This window comes from Lichenostomus cassidix, chromosome 3 (assembly GCF_008360975.1).
Source record: "Lichenostomus cassidix isolate B80296 chromosome 3, HeHo_3.0, whole genome shotgun sequence".
In the NCBI taxonomy this organism is placed as follows: domain Eukaryota; kingdom Metazoa; phylum Chordata; class Aves; order Passeriformes; family Meliphagidae; genus Lichenostomus; species Lichenostomus cassidix.
Window position 1 is genome coordinate 3,856,740 of NC_139483.1, and position 18,144 is coordinate 3,874,883.

The following is an 18,144-nucleotide window of genomic DNA, read 5'->3' on the forward strand; positions in this document are numbered from 1 at the left end:
ACTAGTCAGAGAAAAAACAGAGAAAACCGGCATTCCGAGCAGATGGCAAAATGCTTGAATTTGTGCCAAGCATATCCAGGAAGTGCTGGGATCTACTGATTCGAGGCTCTCTTTTGAAAAAAGAGACAACAGCAGGAGAAGCACCAGACACAGTCAATGACAGCTCTTGCCTGCCTCCCTGCATCTTCCTGCATCCAGCTGTACCTTGAGCCTGGACCAAGCGCATTTGCAGAGAAAGAGAAGATGGAACTTCCTACAAGATCCTGCTGAAAGAATCTTCTGAAATTTTGTCACCCAGCAGACAAAGGTGCTGGTTGTTGCTATGAAAAGGGCAGTGTTTGGCCAGAAAGAACAAGGACTCCAGCTCCTTGAATTTGACACCTGACTACAGGAAAGCAGAACAGAACGTGGATCCCAGGGAGATGGACTGGCTCTGTGCGCTGGCCAGGCACTGGAATTGCTTGTCATTGCTTCTCCTCTTCCTAACTGTGGGCAACTGGACATCAAGGAGGAAATTCTTTCTTCTCAGTTCCAACATCCTCCTTGTTCCAGTCCCCAAACTGCTGCATCTCAACTGTCAGACAACAGCACGTTGAAGAGATGCAGGACCAGGTTTAGAAAATGAGGAGTAATAACAACTGTTTTGTTATTCTTCAGTTGAAGGTACTGCCGTACTCTGGGAGAGGAGTACAAAATACAGGAGGCAAAAAAACCAAAACAAAACAGAAATAAACATGAGGACATCAGAGTATTACAGAACTCTGCCACCTACTTGAGCTTCAAAACTGTCAAGAAATATTTGTCCCACCTCTCCTCTCTCCTACTTGCTTTACGTCACCACTGGCTGCTGGGGAATTGTGCTGATTTATACCCCTGGAAATCTGGATTTGACCTTTTTAACAGTAAAGCATACAAAAAAGCTGAATCTAAGATACAATGCAGTTTGTCCTCACTCTACATGAATTAAAAGAGAAGGTAAGAAAACTTTAGTGTTTTCTTCAGACCATCATAATGAAACTGTTTGATAAAAAGTGCAAAGACTTCAAAAACCAAGGCAATTTTGCCAGCCATAATCTCAGCACTGTTTCACTGCACTTGTGGCCCCAAGGGAATTTGCTATGAATTATACCTCTCACATGGGAATTTTCAACAGCACAATTGTCCCATTTTTTATTTCAGCCCTAAGCTCTACCTGAAAATCATCAACTGAAGGTATTGTCCTGTTAGTTGTCCTCCTCTTGTGCCACTGCCGCAGAGTATCTCTGGCCTCTGAACTCAGCAGCTGGGCAGCTTGTTCTTCCTGGAAGTTCTTGATCAGTGAAAGTGCTCCATAAGCACTTGTCAAGTAATAGCCTCCTGTAAAGGACAGCAAGGGAAGAACTCAGAGTGGTTACAGTCACAAGTACAGGCAGTTTTCTTTGATATATATAAATGCACACAGAGAGACACCCAGACACACACATAGATATGAAAGTCCCTGTATTCTATTGCCAAAATACTTGCACACAAAAGGAAAACAGCTCTCTGGCCTGCAAAACACTGGAGGGTGTGTTTTCAGCTGCTAGAGACATGCAGTAGCAGCATGTGCTCCATATTAGACAGTGGTGCCCATGTCTGGATCCACTCATGCTGAGGAAAGCTGATTCCTTAAATGACTCCTGTTACTCCTTTACTCTTGAGTGTTTACTCCTCCACTGTTGAAACATCAGCTTTTTTCTAAACAATTTTCAAACAAAGTGTTTTGTTTTCTTCCCAAGTTTCAGATGTGGATGAAATAAGCCTGGCTATTTAAACAGAGTAAAAAACAATCTACCAGTGTTCATCAGCTTAAAAGCAATCACCCTTAGAGGAAATAAACCAAAAACTGAGTGTGAGATTTGTACTCTGGAATCATCCCAAAGAGTTGCCTTTGTTTTAAAAAGGATAACTGATCTGTCACCTTCTTAGCATTCCCCATGTCCAATTAGTTCAGGAGATGGTGTGTACAGTCCTGCATACTCCACCTTTATTACATGAGTAGAGAACAAATTAAAGCCCTAACAGAGTCGCCAATGTACAAAAGAAACGGCAGGTCACAAAGTAAAAGGAGTCTCAACAGGAGGTGACAGTCCTCAGCAACCAGGAGAAACAAAAGACATGCTGTCTGTCTTTTCTTTTTAAAGTCAACTATTTGAGTGGGAGTGTCCAGCTAAGAGGCAGCACAGCCTATTCAGAGGCACTCAGAGATGCATTCTATGCCCATTCTATGCCCCAGCAGTTTTTTCTGTATTACTGACAACATCCCCTCTCAGCCTTTACCTTTGCAACAAGATTAACACATAAAATTCATGCAAGACCCATTAGATAAACTGAACAACACATTGCAGTTGAAATGCACAACTGCAAAGCACTATATGATTTTTCCTGCTCAGTATAGCTGAGCTAGTGCCAAAGACAGGTCCAGCCAACGGACAGACTTCCTTTGCTGCATTAAAAACAATATGACTTAATAGTCCAGTAAATCTTTCTGCTTTTGAAGCATGTTAATGATCTCCAGCTTCACATCTCAAGTATTTTCCATGCTAAGATTCCTAACAATGCACTCAAGGATGCTCTGTACACCAAGCAAGGAACAGATTGGAGGAATCATGGCATCAATTCTCAGAGGCATACTGGCATGCAAGAGGATACAGCAATTTCAGAAAGCCAAGATACAGCAGGAATAGGAAACATACACACAGTACCTAAACACACAGTTAAGCCTGGCTGCAAGAACCTTTAAACTTCCTCATAAACCTTTTAGATTCTGAGGCCTACCAGGGCCTTGCAAAAAGCTTCATTAAAAAAGCTACCATGGAAACAGCAAGGAGGCAGATTTCCTTGCCTCTAGCAGACTTTAGCCCTCATTCAAGAAATGCCTCAGGAAATATATTCCTAGGGCTCATTCTTTGTGAGAAGCACATACTGGGAAGAAGCAAAGTTTATTAAAGGGGGGCAATATTCTCAAAAGCACTTCCAAAGGAGTCCTCCAGAAGTTTACACAAAACACCTCAGCCAAGTCTCATAATGTGCCTCACAATTAACAGAGTGCTAGTACCCCATAAACACTCTCAGGAAATTTTCAGGCACAAAAGGCTGAGGCCATTCAGCACCTGCACAGCACATGTGGATGCCTGCTAAGTCACCATGGGTTGGAAACAACTCATTTGATCATAAAGCAATACACAGCAGCAGATTTCCAGGTCACTGGGGCTTGTGCTCTGCAAGCTAACCAGCAGTGGAAATGATTATGAGATTCTCTTGTTACACTATCAACATCACTTTCATTACATCTCCCATTAATAGGACTTTCAAGGGCAACAGCAACTGTGCTATGAGGAAGAACACCCCCTCACAAGTCCTTCACGCAGTTCTAGTAAAAATAAAAAAACAGATTACCTTCTCCATGCAGCAAGGATGGATCCAGCAACTCCATCATGTATTCAATTTCAGTATCCAGCTCCAGCATATCACACTGGGCTAGCACATATGTCAACACAGGCAAGAAGTCATCAGCTCCATATAGCCTCCCTAGGTTGAAGGGAAGACAGGCAGTGAGAGACAAACCTCATTTTTTTACCAGTTTCCATGAAAGGAAAGCACTTTTTTGTGCCTTCTTTATCCAGCATGTCTTACCAGCATGTATTACTCTAGAACCCTGTCACCAATGTGCAGCAAAGAGAATGTCACCAGACACTCACTGGACACACCAGCTCAGTCCTGTACTTCAAACAAGCACAAATCTTATGATGTACACCTTGAGGCATGCAAGGGAAATTTAGAGACTAGGCTCACCTTGGCACCAGCTCAACTGATGAAATGGTGAAAAGGCTGCCATGCCAGTCTGGCCTGACCTTCACCTGCACTGCTATCACTGCCTATGGGGTGATGAATTGGCATTTTTTAAATACATCCAGGGATGACATCCACTTTCTTGAAGGATCCAGACACAAACACCAGTTTCTGAGTATGAATCCCATAGCAGAGAAGCCTGAATATAAAAGCCTATTAGACTTGACAAGGAAACTCATTTCCTTGACAGAGAAGAGTCAAAAATACCAGTGAGGTAGGCCTCCTGTACCTGAAGAGAGCCTTCAGGAAAGATGGGAAGAGACTACAAGGGCCTGGAGTGACTGTGACCCACAAAGACTGTGCTGTACCTAGGCCTGTCTGTGCTGCTGGCACTTTTCCTGCATTTTGACCTTCTGTTCAGAAATCACCATGTGGCCAAATCTCTGGGTCTGGGAAAACAGTGTTTAGTGCAGAACTGATGGGATGGTCACTGAGAATCACCCAGAGCATGATCAAACTTACAACTCTGGTGAAACTCAAGGTACACCAGCTGAGGCACACCCCCCAGCTAATGCTGAGAGTATGTGGCAAAGCAGACACTCAAGCAGCTGCTGGCTCAATGTCACGTTTAACAAACTTTACATGACAAAACAAGACAGCCCAATGAGCACATGCCACACCTTAGACAAAGTCTTCCAGTGCAGCACCTAAGCAGTGGCAGCCTCTCAGTATTTTCCTTCTGCATGTCAGAAATACCTTACTCAATGCAACAACACAGTATGGAGAGAGGAGTTTACAGAACTTCAGGCCAAGATTCCTATATCCATTTTTAAAATGCAGAATTTTGAAATGCAATAATTAGCTGGGCAGGAGCTCAATCCTAAATCTTGTGAAAGTACCTGTGGGGCTTTAACAGCCACAAGCTTCCACCATTCATCTCAAATCTCAAAAGAAAGTAGGTGTCTTGATCTGCACCAGACCCAGCTGCACATGCAGTGCTTCCTTAGAAAGAAAACTGGCAAGCACCTGCAGCAGCTTATACTTACTTAGTGGAAAAACATCTCCCACTACCACAGCATTGCTACACTTCAGCTCATGACCTATCATAGCAGTGCAAGAGAGAATGTCAGAGTTGCATGTATAAATTTAATGTCATCCAGAAGAGCATTTTGGACCACTAACTGCTCAGCAGGTCTTGACTGGTCTGTAGTGCCTTTTCAGTATTTAGGTTTCAAAGGCACTTTTGGATTCTTTCCACAGTGCAGAAATACATGTCACTTCTGTTCCAAGAGCATGACAGAAAGCATCCAAATGAGAACATTCATTGGCACAGCAAGCCAGAAATACTGGATTAGAAGCTGCTTCCCTCCACCCATCAAGACAGAACCCTTGCAGTTATCATATTGCATACATGCTATTGAATTACTATAGTTAAATATTTGGTATTACCTCTTTTACAATTTGCAGAAAAATACTAATTTAGAGCATTAAATTCAAGGCTCACAGGACAGCCTTTCTGCCAGGCAACTTCAAAAGCCTACAGTTAAGGAAAGCTGCTCTTTTTCAACTGCTTCACATCTGTAGGATTCTCTGCATGGAATGAGGTAAAACAATGCCCTGTTTGCAGAGCTATCAGTGGTGAACTAAGAGGTGGTGTCATGCCACTTTTGGTGTTGAATTATGCTAAACCCAGTCTGACTCCTCAACCCCAAAGTTAACCATCCTGACAGTGAGGCAACGATGTGGCAGATAAAGTATCCTTAGCCAAAAACATTGACTGACAGTAAATCACTTTACAATCTAAAAGTCCAGTTCCACTTTCAAACTCCAGGATCTTCTAACAAATCCCTTCCTGGAGCGTGTATGGGGATTCCTCCCTTGGGTGGGAATGCCCCTCACAGCCACTCCTGGAGGCTGAGCAAAAGAGATTTGCCTTCCCATCCCCGGTCATTGGTCTAGGTAAGTAACATCAATCTCAACATAGTAATTGTTTTGGGGTTTTTGCTAGTTTTAATATAATTGCTTTATTATAATTGCTTTGATATAGAGCATTATACTATACTGGACTATATTAGTAGTTTTTACTTCTATACTGTGTAGTAAATAATTCAGATTAAGAGCTTTTTTTGTCTAATCATATATATCATAATAAATAATTTTTATATAACTATATCTCATTTGCCATCCTTAATCCTGTAGGACAAAGTTGTACAAAGGTTCAATCAAACCCCTATAACTCCTTAGATTTAAACCATTGACAACATCTGGGCTAAGATTGAATCCAGCTGCACTGAAGTTCCTCTCTGAGGAGTTTAGATAGCAAGAAGGTCATTATTGCACCTCGTGACTCCATGGGAGGGCTTCTCTAATTAGCTTTGTCTGAAGCTCCCACTCCACCCACGACAACAACTCTCCTTCTTGAGTTTTTAAGATGTGCTGCCAGATAGATCAGAGATAGCAGGAAAGAAGTAGAGAGGAAGAATTCCTCTCCATAGGGAAAGGAGAGGCTACAGAAGCTTCAGCAGGAGACCTATCTGCAGAACAAGATGGTCTGATTCCTCTAAAAGACAACACCAGGTACGAAATAGGAGTGAACTTGAACTACAAGAAGCACCACACCTGAGTTATTCTCCATAACAGTGTAAATCAATTTGCAAACTCTCAGTAGCAGCATGACTTTCTTTTCAGGTGAATACATCTTCTGCATAGTCATGAACTTGACTTTAATCTTTTCAACGTCCACAAAGTCTGGTGTCGGAACAAACACGCCCAGTTCCTGAGGATTCCTCTGCCGCACCAGCTGCAGGTTTTCCTTCAGTTGTTTCCAGGAACCATCCATGGTATGAAACTCTTTCAACATCGCTTCAATGTGACCCTTCAATGGCTTCAAAATGCACTTATGCATGGCCTTCTCCAGCACAACATCTGCAACAAGAAAACACAAATCCAGCTGACTTCCCCCTCTAAAGCAGAGCCAGTATTAATATAACCATTCCCTAAAGAGAGAGTGTGGAGCAAAACCTACTTTCTAAGGCCCATTTATTACACAAGCTGAGTTTCCAGATGTTTGTTAACAGGAAAACAAGAGGCAGAGCAGAATCTGTATTCCATTGTCATTTATGTGGTAAATAAAAAACCCCACACCCACACAGACAGACTACGGATGGTTAAAAAAAACAAAGCTGTGGGTCTGTTTTTCTTTTGTTGGTTGGAAGTCTGCAAGTTTTATTTTACTTTGAGTTCAGACTTTAACTCCCAAACTTAACATAAAACAGAGTCAAAATCATAATTTTTGTCTGCTTTGGCATTAAAGCCTATCCTTTTTGCATAGTTTCCACTGGAAACTATAACTCAACCAAGATTTCCTAAAACTTGGCACAACTTTGTCAAGATCTTTATGAAGCTGAACAGATTACAGGCTTTAAACTATAAATGAAAACCAAGCTGTGTTTGTCCAGCTTCAGATTTCATCACACAAGCTTATATACAGCTTTGTCATCAAGTTTGAAGTTGTTTGGCAATAGTGTGCACATGGCACAGTAACCACTAACTTCAGGGCTTATTTTTAATTCTTTTCTATTCCAGTTTTTCTTTAACCGTCATTCTCCATTTTCAACGTATGGACTTTTGCAACAGAGAAAACTCTTTGCTAAACATTTTCTCTGCAAACCTTTACTTTAAAAGCTGATTTTCCTTCCCAGCGTCCTTACAGCAACACAGCTTATGTTAGTTATTAGAATACATTGATTATTTGTACCATGGTGGGGAACATTCAGCCTGCTGTCCCCAGAGGAGAGCGGGGCAGGACCTGAGCCTAGAGCAGGTAGACGTACCAGAGGAGCACAAGGAGAGCAGAGGAGAGACTGTCACTGCCAGGTCACACATTTACATACATTAGCAGGGGACATTCCTGCTAGTAACGGTGACTCATTAAAGTTTCATTAAACCTCATGCCCTTCCCAGGTTCTTTGCCTGTACTTCTGTGCTTTTCTTAGACTACAGCCTCTTTCTTTTCTCCCTACTCACTCTTCCCCCCCCTCTTTTTTTTTTTTAAATCACATACTGTTTCTACGGCTTGGGATTTACATACACACCCACACACTCACCAAACAAGAATTATTCTGTTTTCTTGCTTTTTCCTTTCATTTATCTTATCCTTGTGTCCAGCCCCTTTTCCTTTTGGGTCTCCATACCTCTCTTTCCCACATAAACACACCCTTCACGAACTCCTCCTCTTACGGTACCTTGACTTCATATGTAGCAATTTTTCTGTGTTTGTCAGTAAAGGCATGATCAGTCTGACACATGTTCTCGGTAGCCTGTCACACAGCTCCAAGGCTGGATCCAGCTTCCCACCAGACCAGAGCCATCAGATACACATCAGCAAGAGGCATCACTTCAAAGGACTGATCCTCATCTATTGTACTTGGTAGAGACACACAAACACCACCAAACCAGCCCGGTAAACAGAAGCATCACCCTTCTGCACAGGGACAGAAACTGCCACTCCCTGCCATCATATCAATCCTCAGGCCTCATGGGGCAGAAACAATTGCAGAAACAATTTTCCACCACAAAAAATGCACAAGTCTCACCCACGGGTATGTTGGTTAGCTAAACTTCTCGAGCATACACATCATTCCTTGCTGTCTTCACTGATAACTACTGTTTTTGACAATTCAGCTTGCTTTATTTCTACTGCCTGATTTTTCTTAAATAGGAAAAACACCAACTGATTTGCTTGGAAGAGGAACACCTCTGGCGTGTGCATCCAACGACCTGGTCTTGTTCATTAAAGCAGCTGGTGCTGTTGAACACCATGCAAAGTGAGAGAACTCCATCCCCACGAAATCTGAACTCCCACAGGCTTCCACTGGAAGTTCTGCACATGAATACTGAGCACGAGCCACCCTCCATCTCAACAGAGCGGGGTCATCACCACGTTTGGTCACAGGAGGCTCGGAAAACTCAGTACATTTCTGTATGTGACTGATCCTCTACAGGAATAGGAGGCAGAAGCAGTGCCTCCCCAGAACCCCAGTCCTTGGCTGGGGCCAGGCTCACTGTCTGTAGGTGAGAAGTGGAAGGCTCGGGACTTCTGCCCACAATCTTTTGAAAGGTAGTGCTGCTTCCACGGATGAACTGTGCAGATTTTTACAGCTGTGCAAGATGGCAACTTGGAGATTTCTTTCACATTTGCAATTTGCCACAGGCTCCAAAAGTAGTGCCTGGAAATTGCTTTGAAATTTACTTGATCACATTCCAAAATTTCCATGGACACTTGAAATCAATTTGAAACAGCACAGAGGAAGGGATCACTGATGTGGCTATCCTCAAATCTCCACACAGGCGCAGCAAAACAAAGGAAAAAACACAACAAATAAAAATCCACCAAACCACACACAAAAAAACCCCAAAATAGCACACAACCTTTTTTTTCCCCTTATGAATTCCTTGCACAGATGTAAGAACCACAGAGTTCTGCCCTCAAATGAAAAAGTGGCAAAATCTGACAAGCTGGTGAGGCTAACAGCAGCAAGATTGATATGGGTTGGACTGTTTTGTTAATGGTCAACAGTAATACCCATATGTATCCTAATAAATACAAAACTTATACAAATTTTATATTATTATTAAAGCCTGGAAGGACAGCACTTCTTGTGATCTGAGTCATAGAACACTATTCATTGCCACGGCACCTATAAGCACATTTGGGGTCAGACCATCCAAGTAGTGACCCTTTCTTCTGCACTGCTGCTTCTGGCCACTTTCAGATAAAGGTGTTTCTGGATATAATCCTACAAACCAATTCTCAGGCAGCAGCAGTTTTCACTGTTTAACTTCTAAGAGCCACAGAAAAGTATATGAGGGTTTCCAGACAAATCAGCATCAAAGTTCTGAGTTGAGAACTGATTCTTTACCTTAACATCTCTGTACACTTCTCAGATCCAAATCAGCAAAAAAAAATTCTGTTTACTTCAGATGCATGTTTTCAAACATCCTCCCAGGATACTTAACACTCCAGAACCAAAACAAACACTCTTCAGATAATTTTTTTTTTAACTGAAAATAATTTGAGCTGAATTCCATGTATCGTTCCTGAAATGATGCTTATAATTAGCCTGTAGCCTCAAAATGGGAACTGGAAGTGCTTTGATAAATGAATTGTAAAGGCCAGCCAGCTAGTTTCGTTGTGACTTGTGGAAACACATCTGTATCCTGTGCTGACATACTATTTTTGTTTTGCTGCCAACCACACAAGTCTGCATCTAGACAGGACAACATATTAGTCATTGCCAGTGTCCTTACACAGCCTCCTTACAACCCTCACTTCCTCAAATTGCAGGCACACTCTCCTCTCACCTCTTCCAGGCTCTCAGTTTCCATGCTACCTACCAACTATCGTTGCTTCACTGAGATGACCTGTCAGATTCCAGTCCCTGGATTTACACACAAGCCCTGTTTGCCACGGCCAAACCATTAATCAGGAAAATCAGGGGTCAGTAGGAGAATGAGTGAGGCTGAGAACCACCACAAAAAGGCACGGTCCTGCGCAAGTAACACTGCCTGGGAGCTGAAAGCAAAAGGCTGCTTTGGAATGCCGCAGCATGTTACATCCATGAAACCTGAATACACTGCATTTGCTTTGTTCTGCATTTTCCTAGTACCTTTTAAGTTGGTTGACTGGCATGACCAACACAAATCTATTTTAAGATGACTCATGTCAGGATGGCCAAACATTCATTTCTTGGTGGGTTGTCGACTCGGTCACATGCTTAGTGCACGGGGCAGACATGGGTATCTCCTCTACAGCAGCAAGACTTGAAAGTAAAACCTCACACAACCCACATTCCTTGATTATCAGCACAACCCTGAAAACAGACTGAAGTGGTTGATGTACAGGCAGTGGTGGCAGAGACTTAGCAACTAGGGATGAAATGTAAGTCTCCCCTCACTCGACCTACATAAAGCACACTGAAGAATCACACAGCTATCTGTGCTAGGTGTGCTCTGCTTTAAGCAGCTGTGGGTTACTTAAAATTCATGCTATAGCTGTGTGGTGAACTCTTGTCATCTCTTAGAGCAATAAGGAAAAGAAGCAAGGAATAAGTCATTAAGCAAATGCAAGGGATAGTCAGAAAAAGAAGAACCTGATCCTCTGCCTCTGCTCAGTGTTTTTACTGCTGCTTCCTACTTGCCCTATCCTGCCACGCCTGTAGTGACAGGAGGTGCACTGAGGCACATGTTTGTTGGCCTCAACTCAACATGAAAAGATGCTACAATGAAGGACAGGACACCAGAACAAATGTACAAGCACCTAAAATGTAACACAGTGGTAAACACCAGCTGACATGAGTTTTCAAGCAGAAATAGTGACGTATGATTCTAATTCCTTTAGGAGGATAACTGCATGAGTAAAGAAGAGGGGATCTGGGGTGGGCTGCAGTTTAACCTTTTTAAGACCCACAGCCCTAATTCTGTGCACCTTCCATATACACAAACAATGGAAATATTGTCTTGCCATAATAACCACAAATGGGGTGGATGAACAGGTGCATCAAATACTGCACTGAGAACTCAATTATCAATGGCTGACTGTCAAACAAGACAGATATTTGAATAGAGGTATCATGGGGGTCAGTCCTGGGCTTTAGTCTATTTAGTGTTTCAGCTCTGTCTGCTTGCAACTCCTCTGCACAGACCCAAGGCCCTGCAACAAGGCATGGACTGCCAGTAAGAGGCCAACACATTCTCTCCAAGCTTCTTTTACCGTTCAGCATATAAATATCCCTTGCATATTAGAAATACCAAAACAAGTAACAGACAGTACTGTTTAGGCATGTTCCCACATGATCAGTTAGTACCTTATTGACAAGTGGCTCAAACCAGTCATTTCTTGATTCAGGGCCAGATTTGGGCACTGAGACTGAAGTTGTTCAGATGTTAGATTCCACTTGGCAAAGTGACAACATTCAACTTGACTCCTTTCTGTTCAAAGCCAGGAAAAGTGGAAAAGACAAACAAAAACTTCTAAACATTTGCTGATCAAGCAGCTGTGGACTATCAGGGTCTCATCTGACCAGTCCAGGTCTTTATTCTGTGGATACAAATTGAGGTGTGGATGTCTTTAAAAAAAAAATAAACTGCATTCATCCTTAAATAATTAAGAGCCATGTGCCTTACTCTTGACTGTCCCAACACTAGGAGTCCCATTGCTTCAGGGAGGGTTAACAGCCTACAGTGCTAAGATTAGGAGGCATCTGTCAGGACTAATGAGAAACCCTGAAGCATATTTTCCCAATGATTTTACAGAAGTTTAACAGTTTGACAGGACCTCTATATGGTAAATTTAAAAGATCTGCCACAGAAGTCTTTTGCTTGTAAGAGTCCATGACACAGTTCTAGAAGAAAAGCTACACGATCACAAAGGTCATTATGGATACATGGGAAGAAGTTCCAAACACCAAGAGCTTCACTTAACCAAGAGCTTCACTTAACCTGGGGATGCTGCTCCAGCACCTACTGAAATTCAGGAGACAAGAGAGGGTTAAAGTGAAGCCTGAATGACTCAGAAAGGAGGAGTATTATCCCAGAAGCCCACATCCAGCACCAGGCTGACACATTAGAGGAAGAAATGACACCACGGCAGTGTGAACTGACAAGAGAGGATAAACAACTACTCACAAAGTTAAAATTTGGGCTGCAATTCCACATTGAAATAGTCAAGCAAAACTGTGGACAACAGGCAGGGCTACTTCATAAAAAGCTCTCTATAGGGATGACTAAATTTTGCTTCTCATAGCTATCTGCTTACATCAGCAACATCTCATGCTCCTGATCCACTGCAGTTGTTTGCTGGCTCAATACAAAGGCAGTAGAAGATGATTCAAAAGCAAGTTCTTCCTTTGTTTAAATCAGCCAAATTTATACATTAATTGTGTTTAGTCACATGATCAAAACCAGACTTTCTGTCGCTGAAGAAAACCAGTGCAGTTTTAGTTGTTACATTTCTTAGCTTATGCTACTCCAAAGGCTTAAACATTTAATAGCAGACAACATTTTTTCCCGTCTCAGGAGACCCACAGTCCGATTAAACCACACCCTTGTGAAATGAAAAGTACATAACAAACAAAGCTTTAATGAAATGACAGCCAAACTGGATCTGAATTGCTTTGTCAAATATCCAGCACTCTGCAGAAATGCAGGCAAAACCACTTCTGCATCCCCTGCTTTATTTGTTGCTTTTTCTTCCATGTAACACCCAGCTAACAGTCTTTATTATTATAGTGAGAATATTACATGTCTCTGAGTCTCAATATTGAGGACACTCTTGACATTTTTGTATTTGCTCTAGCGTTCCTTGTGACTTTTGCTTGACTTTGTGTAAATGAAGTTGAGGTTACATGAGAATACTTCCTCTTGGTCAAGGACAGACAGAATGTCAATATAAAATTACCCTCTAGTCCCAGAGAGAACTATCTGCCAATTTTGCACTGAGCCAACTGTTGGAACACTGGAGTAGGGAGAAAAACAAGCAAATTAGGACTGAAGTGAGCTCACAAGGAAAGTATTCTGCCCTGAGGCATGTTTACCTCTTAAATGTGGCTTACAGACTCTTTTACAAATACTGCTCAGACTCTGCAAAAGAGGCAGTGAGATTTATGCAGCAACAACGATTTCACTTTTGTGGATACACAAGTCTCTCTGCTGTTAAAACATATATTCTAACATATAGCTCATCCACAACCATTCACAAACACATATAACAGAGAAGTACAGAAAACTAGAGATCAGCAGCCCCTTCTCTCTCTTGCACACGTTTGTTTTCTAGAACTCTTATGTATTTTTTTATTTAGTTTCAAGTGCAGGGATAGTACAACTTTGCTAGGAGTGACTAAGAATGTCTGGAAGAATTAGATTTATTTCAAAACTAAGTTGTCATAAAATGTCTCTCTGCTGTTAAATGCAATTAGTTTTGAATAAATTCTAGTTCTACAGCTACAATCCATATGGTTATATCTAGCAGTTTTAGACCAAACATTGAGAACTATTTCAGCCTATTTCAGCCCATTTCAGGGAAAAATACATGTGTGTCAGCAAATAAAGGATTCTCTATTGTTAACAATACAACAGATAAAAAAGTAATAATCACAGGTAAAAAGTCCACATTCCACCTATTTTAAGGATAACTTCTTATGAAAAACTCCGTAGTGCAATCATCCTAAGCTGATAGGGTGACTTGCAGTGGGGTGGGGAGAGGTGGGGGGATGCTGTTTTAAGACTCAAATACTCGGTGACTCAAGCTCTACTAGCAAAGTTAGCCCCACCTTTCTGAACCAGACAATCACTATAAACACAGATTACACATTTTCACCTTACCCCCAAAACACAGGACAGTGTTTCTTACCTATTTGGTCTTCAGGAATCAGTGATTCGATTGGGGGATCAAGTTCGGAGCTTTGGGACAAATAGTTCTTGACCTGGGTCATGAACTGACGAATTGTTTGCAGCATATCAGTGCTCGAAACATGGCACTCCTTGTTTTCTTGCAAAAAACTGACATAGTCCTGTACTAAGCATCCAAAATAGGTGCGTTTGTCCCGGGACATTTCTGCAATTTTCTTAATCATCCTCTTCTCGGGGGTCATGAAGGAACTGAAAACTCCGCTGACTTTCCGTAGCTGAGATTTCACAATCTTGGGGAGAACAAACGAACTGGTTCTTTTCTTCTTGGGCTTCAAAGGGGGTGCCATGCTCTCTTGGTCACTTTCCCCCTCAAAGTCCTCCAGGCTGCTGTTGGTGTCCCCCTCATAGCCAAACAGCGGCATGCTCCGATCGAAGTCCAGCGAGTCGGACGAGGAGGTGGAAATGCTCATGTCGCTCAGTCTCTGCCGGCCTCCATTCCACGGGATGTGTGACTCAGAGATGGCAGCCGGCGTCTTTTTGGAAGCTGCTGGAGCCTGCTCAGGCAGGGTTTCACCTGGAACAGCAGCTGCCTCGGGCAGGCGCACGGAGCTGGGCCGGATGGCTGCCGCGCTCCTGGAGGCACTGTCCGCCTCGGAGCACACCGCCTGCTTCTTCAGCCGAGGAGGCGGAATCGGGGTGGGCTTGTTCTGCAGCAAATCCAAGCCTCTCTCCTTCTTATGGTTGACTGCTTCTGGCATGCTTGCCTGCTTTATAGTCCTGGAAAGCTGCGGGCTCGTGAGGGTGCTATTAATAGCAGGAGGTGGCGGTCGGGGCGGGGGGGAGCGAGGCCTCGCTGTGCCATTCACGTCTTGACTTCTCGGGCTCTGCCTTTTCAGACTTCCACTGACATCCTGGCTGTGCACTTTTAAGAAGAGGGGATTAATGAAACACAGCGCTCCGTTGGTCTGGCTGCACTCCAGCTCTGAAGGCGTTCTGGTTCGTATAGAATGCACTCCATTTATAAGGCAGAGCTGGCGTGAGTCTTTGCTAGCATTGTCCAAAGGCACAGGCCTACAGGGAGGTGAAGGATCCAGGGGGGTGCTGTTAGCCTGGGAGCTCCAAAAGTCTGAAAATCATCATTGCATTAACGTAAGAATGCAAAACAGCATGCAGATGGCTTTCAGAACATTCAGCTCAACAACTCCAGTTTAAAGTATTAAGAAGTTTAAGCAAGATTTTATTAATTCAAAGAGGAAAAAATATTCCAAGTGAACCTCTTAAAGCAGCACCAGACATAACCGCATGCTACATTCCTGGGGCTGCTCTTACTCATTTATAAATACCATGACCAATGCATAGCTTCCAGTCAGCCCACTAAGCTTAAAATTAAACTGAGAATCAAAGAAAGGAATGGAGGCTGTAACATAATACTTTTTACGGACTTGAGACAAAAGTGAACACAAACTACTTGCTAGCATCTCACTCAGGAGAAATAAGGCAAGATTCTCAGCCGGTATTAATAAGATCACTTTATTAAGACAACAGTTAAGCTGATTTACACCAGCTAAAGGGCACTTATGGAAACTACAAATATCTTGGTTTGATTTCTTTTCATAGTGAACACATGAAACTACACATGAAAAGACAGCTCATATTTTGCTGTGGTGGATGCACACATCACCTTTACCCATGCAGACCAAGTGTTCACATGTCTAATAAGGGCACTGGCTTGCTGCCCTGCCTTTGCCATGGGGACTGTTTGCCTGAGGATATAGACATGCAGCAACACATAAAGAGACCCAGTGTGCAGTCCCACACCAGCAGCACCAAAAACCTGTGCTACACCAGCAAGTTGCAGCTGCAGCCTCTGCACTTATCCCAGCAAAGTGTCAGCATGTTTGTGCAACTGAGTCAATGGTAAAGAGCATCAGTTCCTGAGGGTATGAAGATTGAAACCAGACGTGCCCCTGAAGGCAGCAATCATGCTGAAATAAGGGCAGAATACCAGAGGAGGGACATATAGCTAAAATTTGCCAATCTTGACGTGGTCCCTTTTCCCACAGTACCAAGCTGCCTCACTGGAGACAACTGAGCAATGACACCTGGGCCCAAGTGCATGAACGCCAAGCATCCACAACATGTCGCGCCTGCAGGGCAGATGACAGGAAATAGCCCCTGGTGACAGGCCACTGCCAGAGAATGTATATAGGCACAGGCATGTTTCTCTACATAGTCATGCCATGCTGCTGGTGTTCCCAGCTTCATGACTTCACATCCTGCCTGCAGATCTCTCAGCAGACTGGCCAGTGCCTAGCACGTGGCTGCTGCAAACACGTGTGATGTAAGCATTGCTGCAGGTGAAACACAAGGGAGACGGAGAGGGAATCTTATGTTCAGTACATGAAACCTTACAGGTTGGCAACAACATTGAAATCTTTACCAAAAGTTCCTCCTGATATGGTTTGCTGGGCTACATGCTGTTGACCTATGTTGTGCAGATCTCCCCCTGAGCCTACTGCACACCAGAGCTCTAACAGGGATAACAACCCTCTGTGTTCACACACCACGGGGGTTCTGTGCCTACATGTTCCTCAAAGAAAACTCACACTTAACAGGAAGGGCTGTTGGGAGTTTTTAGGCCTCTCTTGAGTCTGTATTGAAGGGCTGACTTTCTGGTGTGCCCTTCTGCACATGGACACCTAGAACTCCATCAAAATCTCAACATTGTTGCCTGGTTTTAGCTCATAGAAACTGTGATCTTAATCTGGTGTATATCAGGTAATTGATCCCAAATACACCAACCACAAGGACACTGATTCATCAATCTCCTCCTCAGCTTTCAAACATTGTAGTAATAGAAAAAACCCACACAATGCAGAGACCATTCAAGAGCAAGACTAATTCTGCAGCAAGTATGCCATGGTGCTCTGGGGTACCAGGGACAAAGTGTGGTTAGGCTGGAGAGCTTGATCAGTATTACTATTATCATTCCCTCTGGAGAAACTCACCTAATGTTACTTTAGGCTTCCATGTGTCACTAGGAGACTGTCTTCATTATACTGTATCCCAATCAGACCTTTAACTTTCTTTTTACCATCTAAACATTGACCTCAAAAGTACCATATTTGCCTCTATTCCCATGAAAATCCATACTTTCACCTGGCTACCTCAACTTGCAGACAAGCAGTGAAGAAGTTATCTCCTCTCTAAAACAAGCCCTTTAACTGCATTGCTACTGCAGTGAACCAAAATGCAAAGCACTGCAATACATCCCTGTGTATGGCTTTACTGCACAGTCCCACCAAACAGTTCAAGAGATCCTCATGCTAACACTGATTTAGAGAGGATCCTTTTCAAAATCAAAGATGATGAAAAAATCTACTGCAACAAAGACTGCTGACAGTCAACCTTCCCTTCCTGAAGAAGGAAATGAGGCCACTCAGCACTTTGCTCAATGTGGAGTTGCTCAATGATTCATCTGGGTGGTGCCCAAATTTCAAATCTGGCCAGGCTTTGCATCTGCATCCACCTCCTTTGACCTCAAGGTATGCTTTACAATGAGCTTGTGTTTGGCTGTAGCAGCCAAGTGATGCAAGGACATGTCCTTACATTGTCTTTTGGACATGTCCTTGCATTGTCTTTTGGTATTTTAAAAATTTTGGCTAACCCATGCCCATGGATACTTGCTGCAGATCCTATGTACACACTCCGTATTTTCTTAATATGCCACTTCACTGAGGCACTGATCTCAAAATTCACCATGTTAAGTTTGCATGTCAATCTGAATAGAAGTTTTAGTAATGGGGAACCTCAGTTCCTACACTCTCCTCACAATAAATTATAAAGCCAATGCCTGCTACGTGAGTATGCAGACGACGTTAGGTCTTGGAGCAGAAGCTACATCAACCTCTGTGTGGGGACTGCAAG

At 43.0% G+C, this 18,144-nt stretch overlaps 1 protein-coding gene across 7 annotated transcripts in view; it reads right to left on the reverse strand.

The window, feature by feature from the left end:
* The window catches only part of RIN2 (Ras and Rab interactor 2), a 65,313-nt gene that overhangs the window by 3,017 nt on the left and 44,152 nt on the right, over positions 1-18,144 (reverse strand). For all 7 annotated transcript variants that reach the window (XM_085054060.1, XM_085054058.1, XM_085054059.1 and 4 more), the window contains 4 exons: positions 14,219-15,343; positions 6,430-6,735; positions 3,418-3,549; positions 1,193-1,356 (listed from right to left, as the gene is read on the reverse strand). In XM_085054060.1, coding sequence (XP_084910186.1) covers positions 1,193-1,356; positions 3,418-3,549; positions 6,430-6,735; positions 14,219-15,343 — 1,727 coding nt within the window. The remainder of the gene's footprint in view (positions 1-1,192; positions 1,357-3,417; positions 3,550-6,429; positions 6,736-14,218; positions 15,344-18,144) is intronic.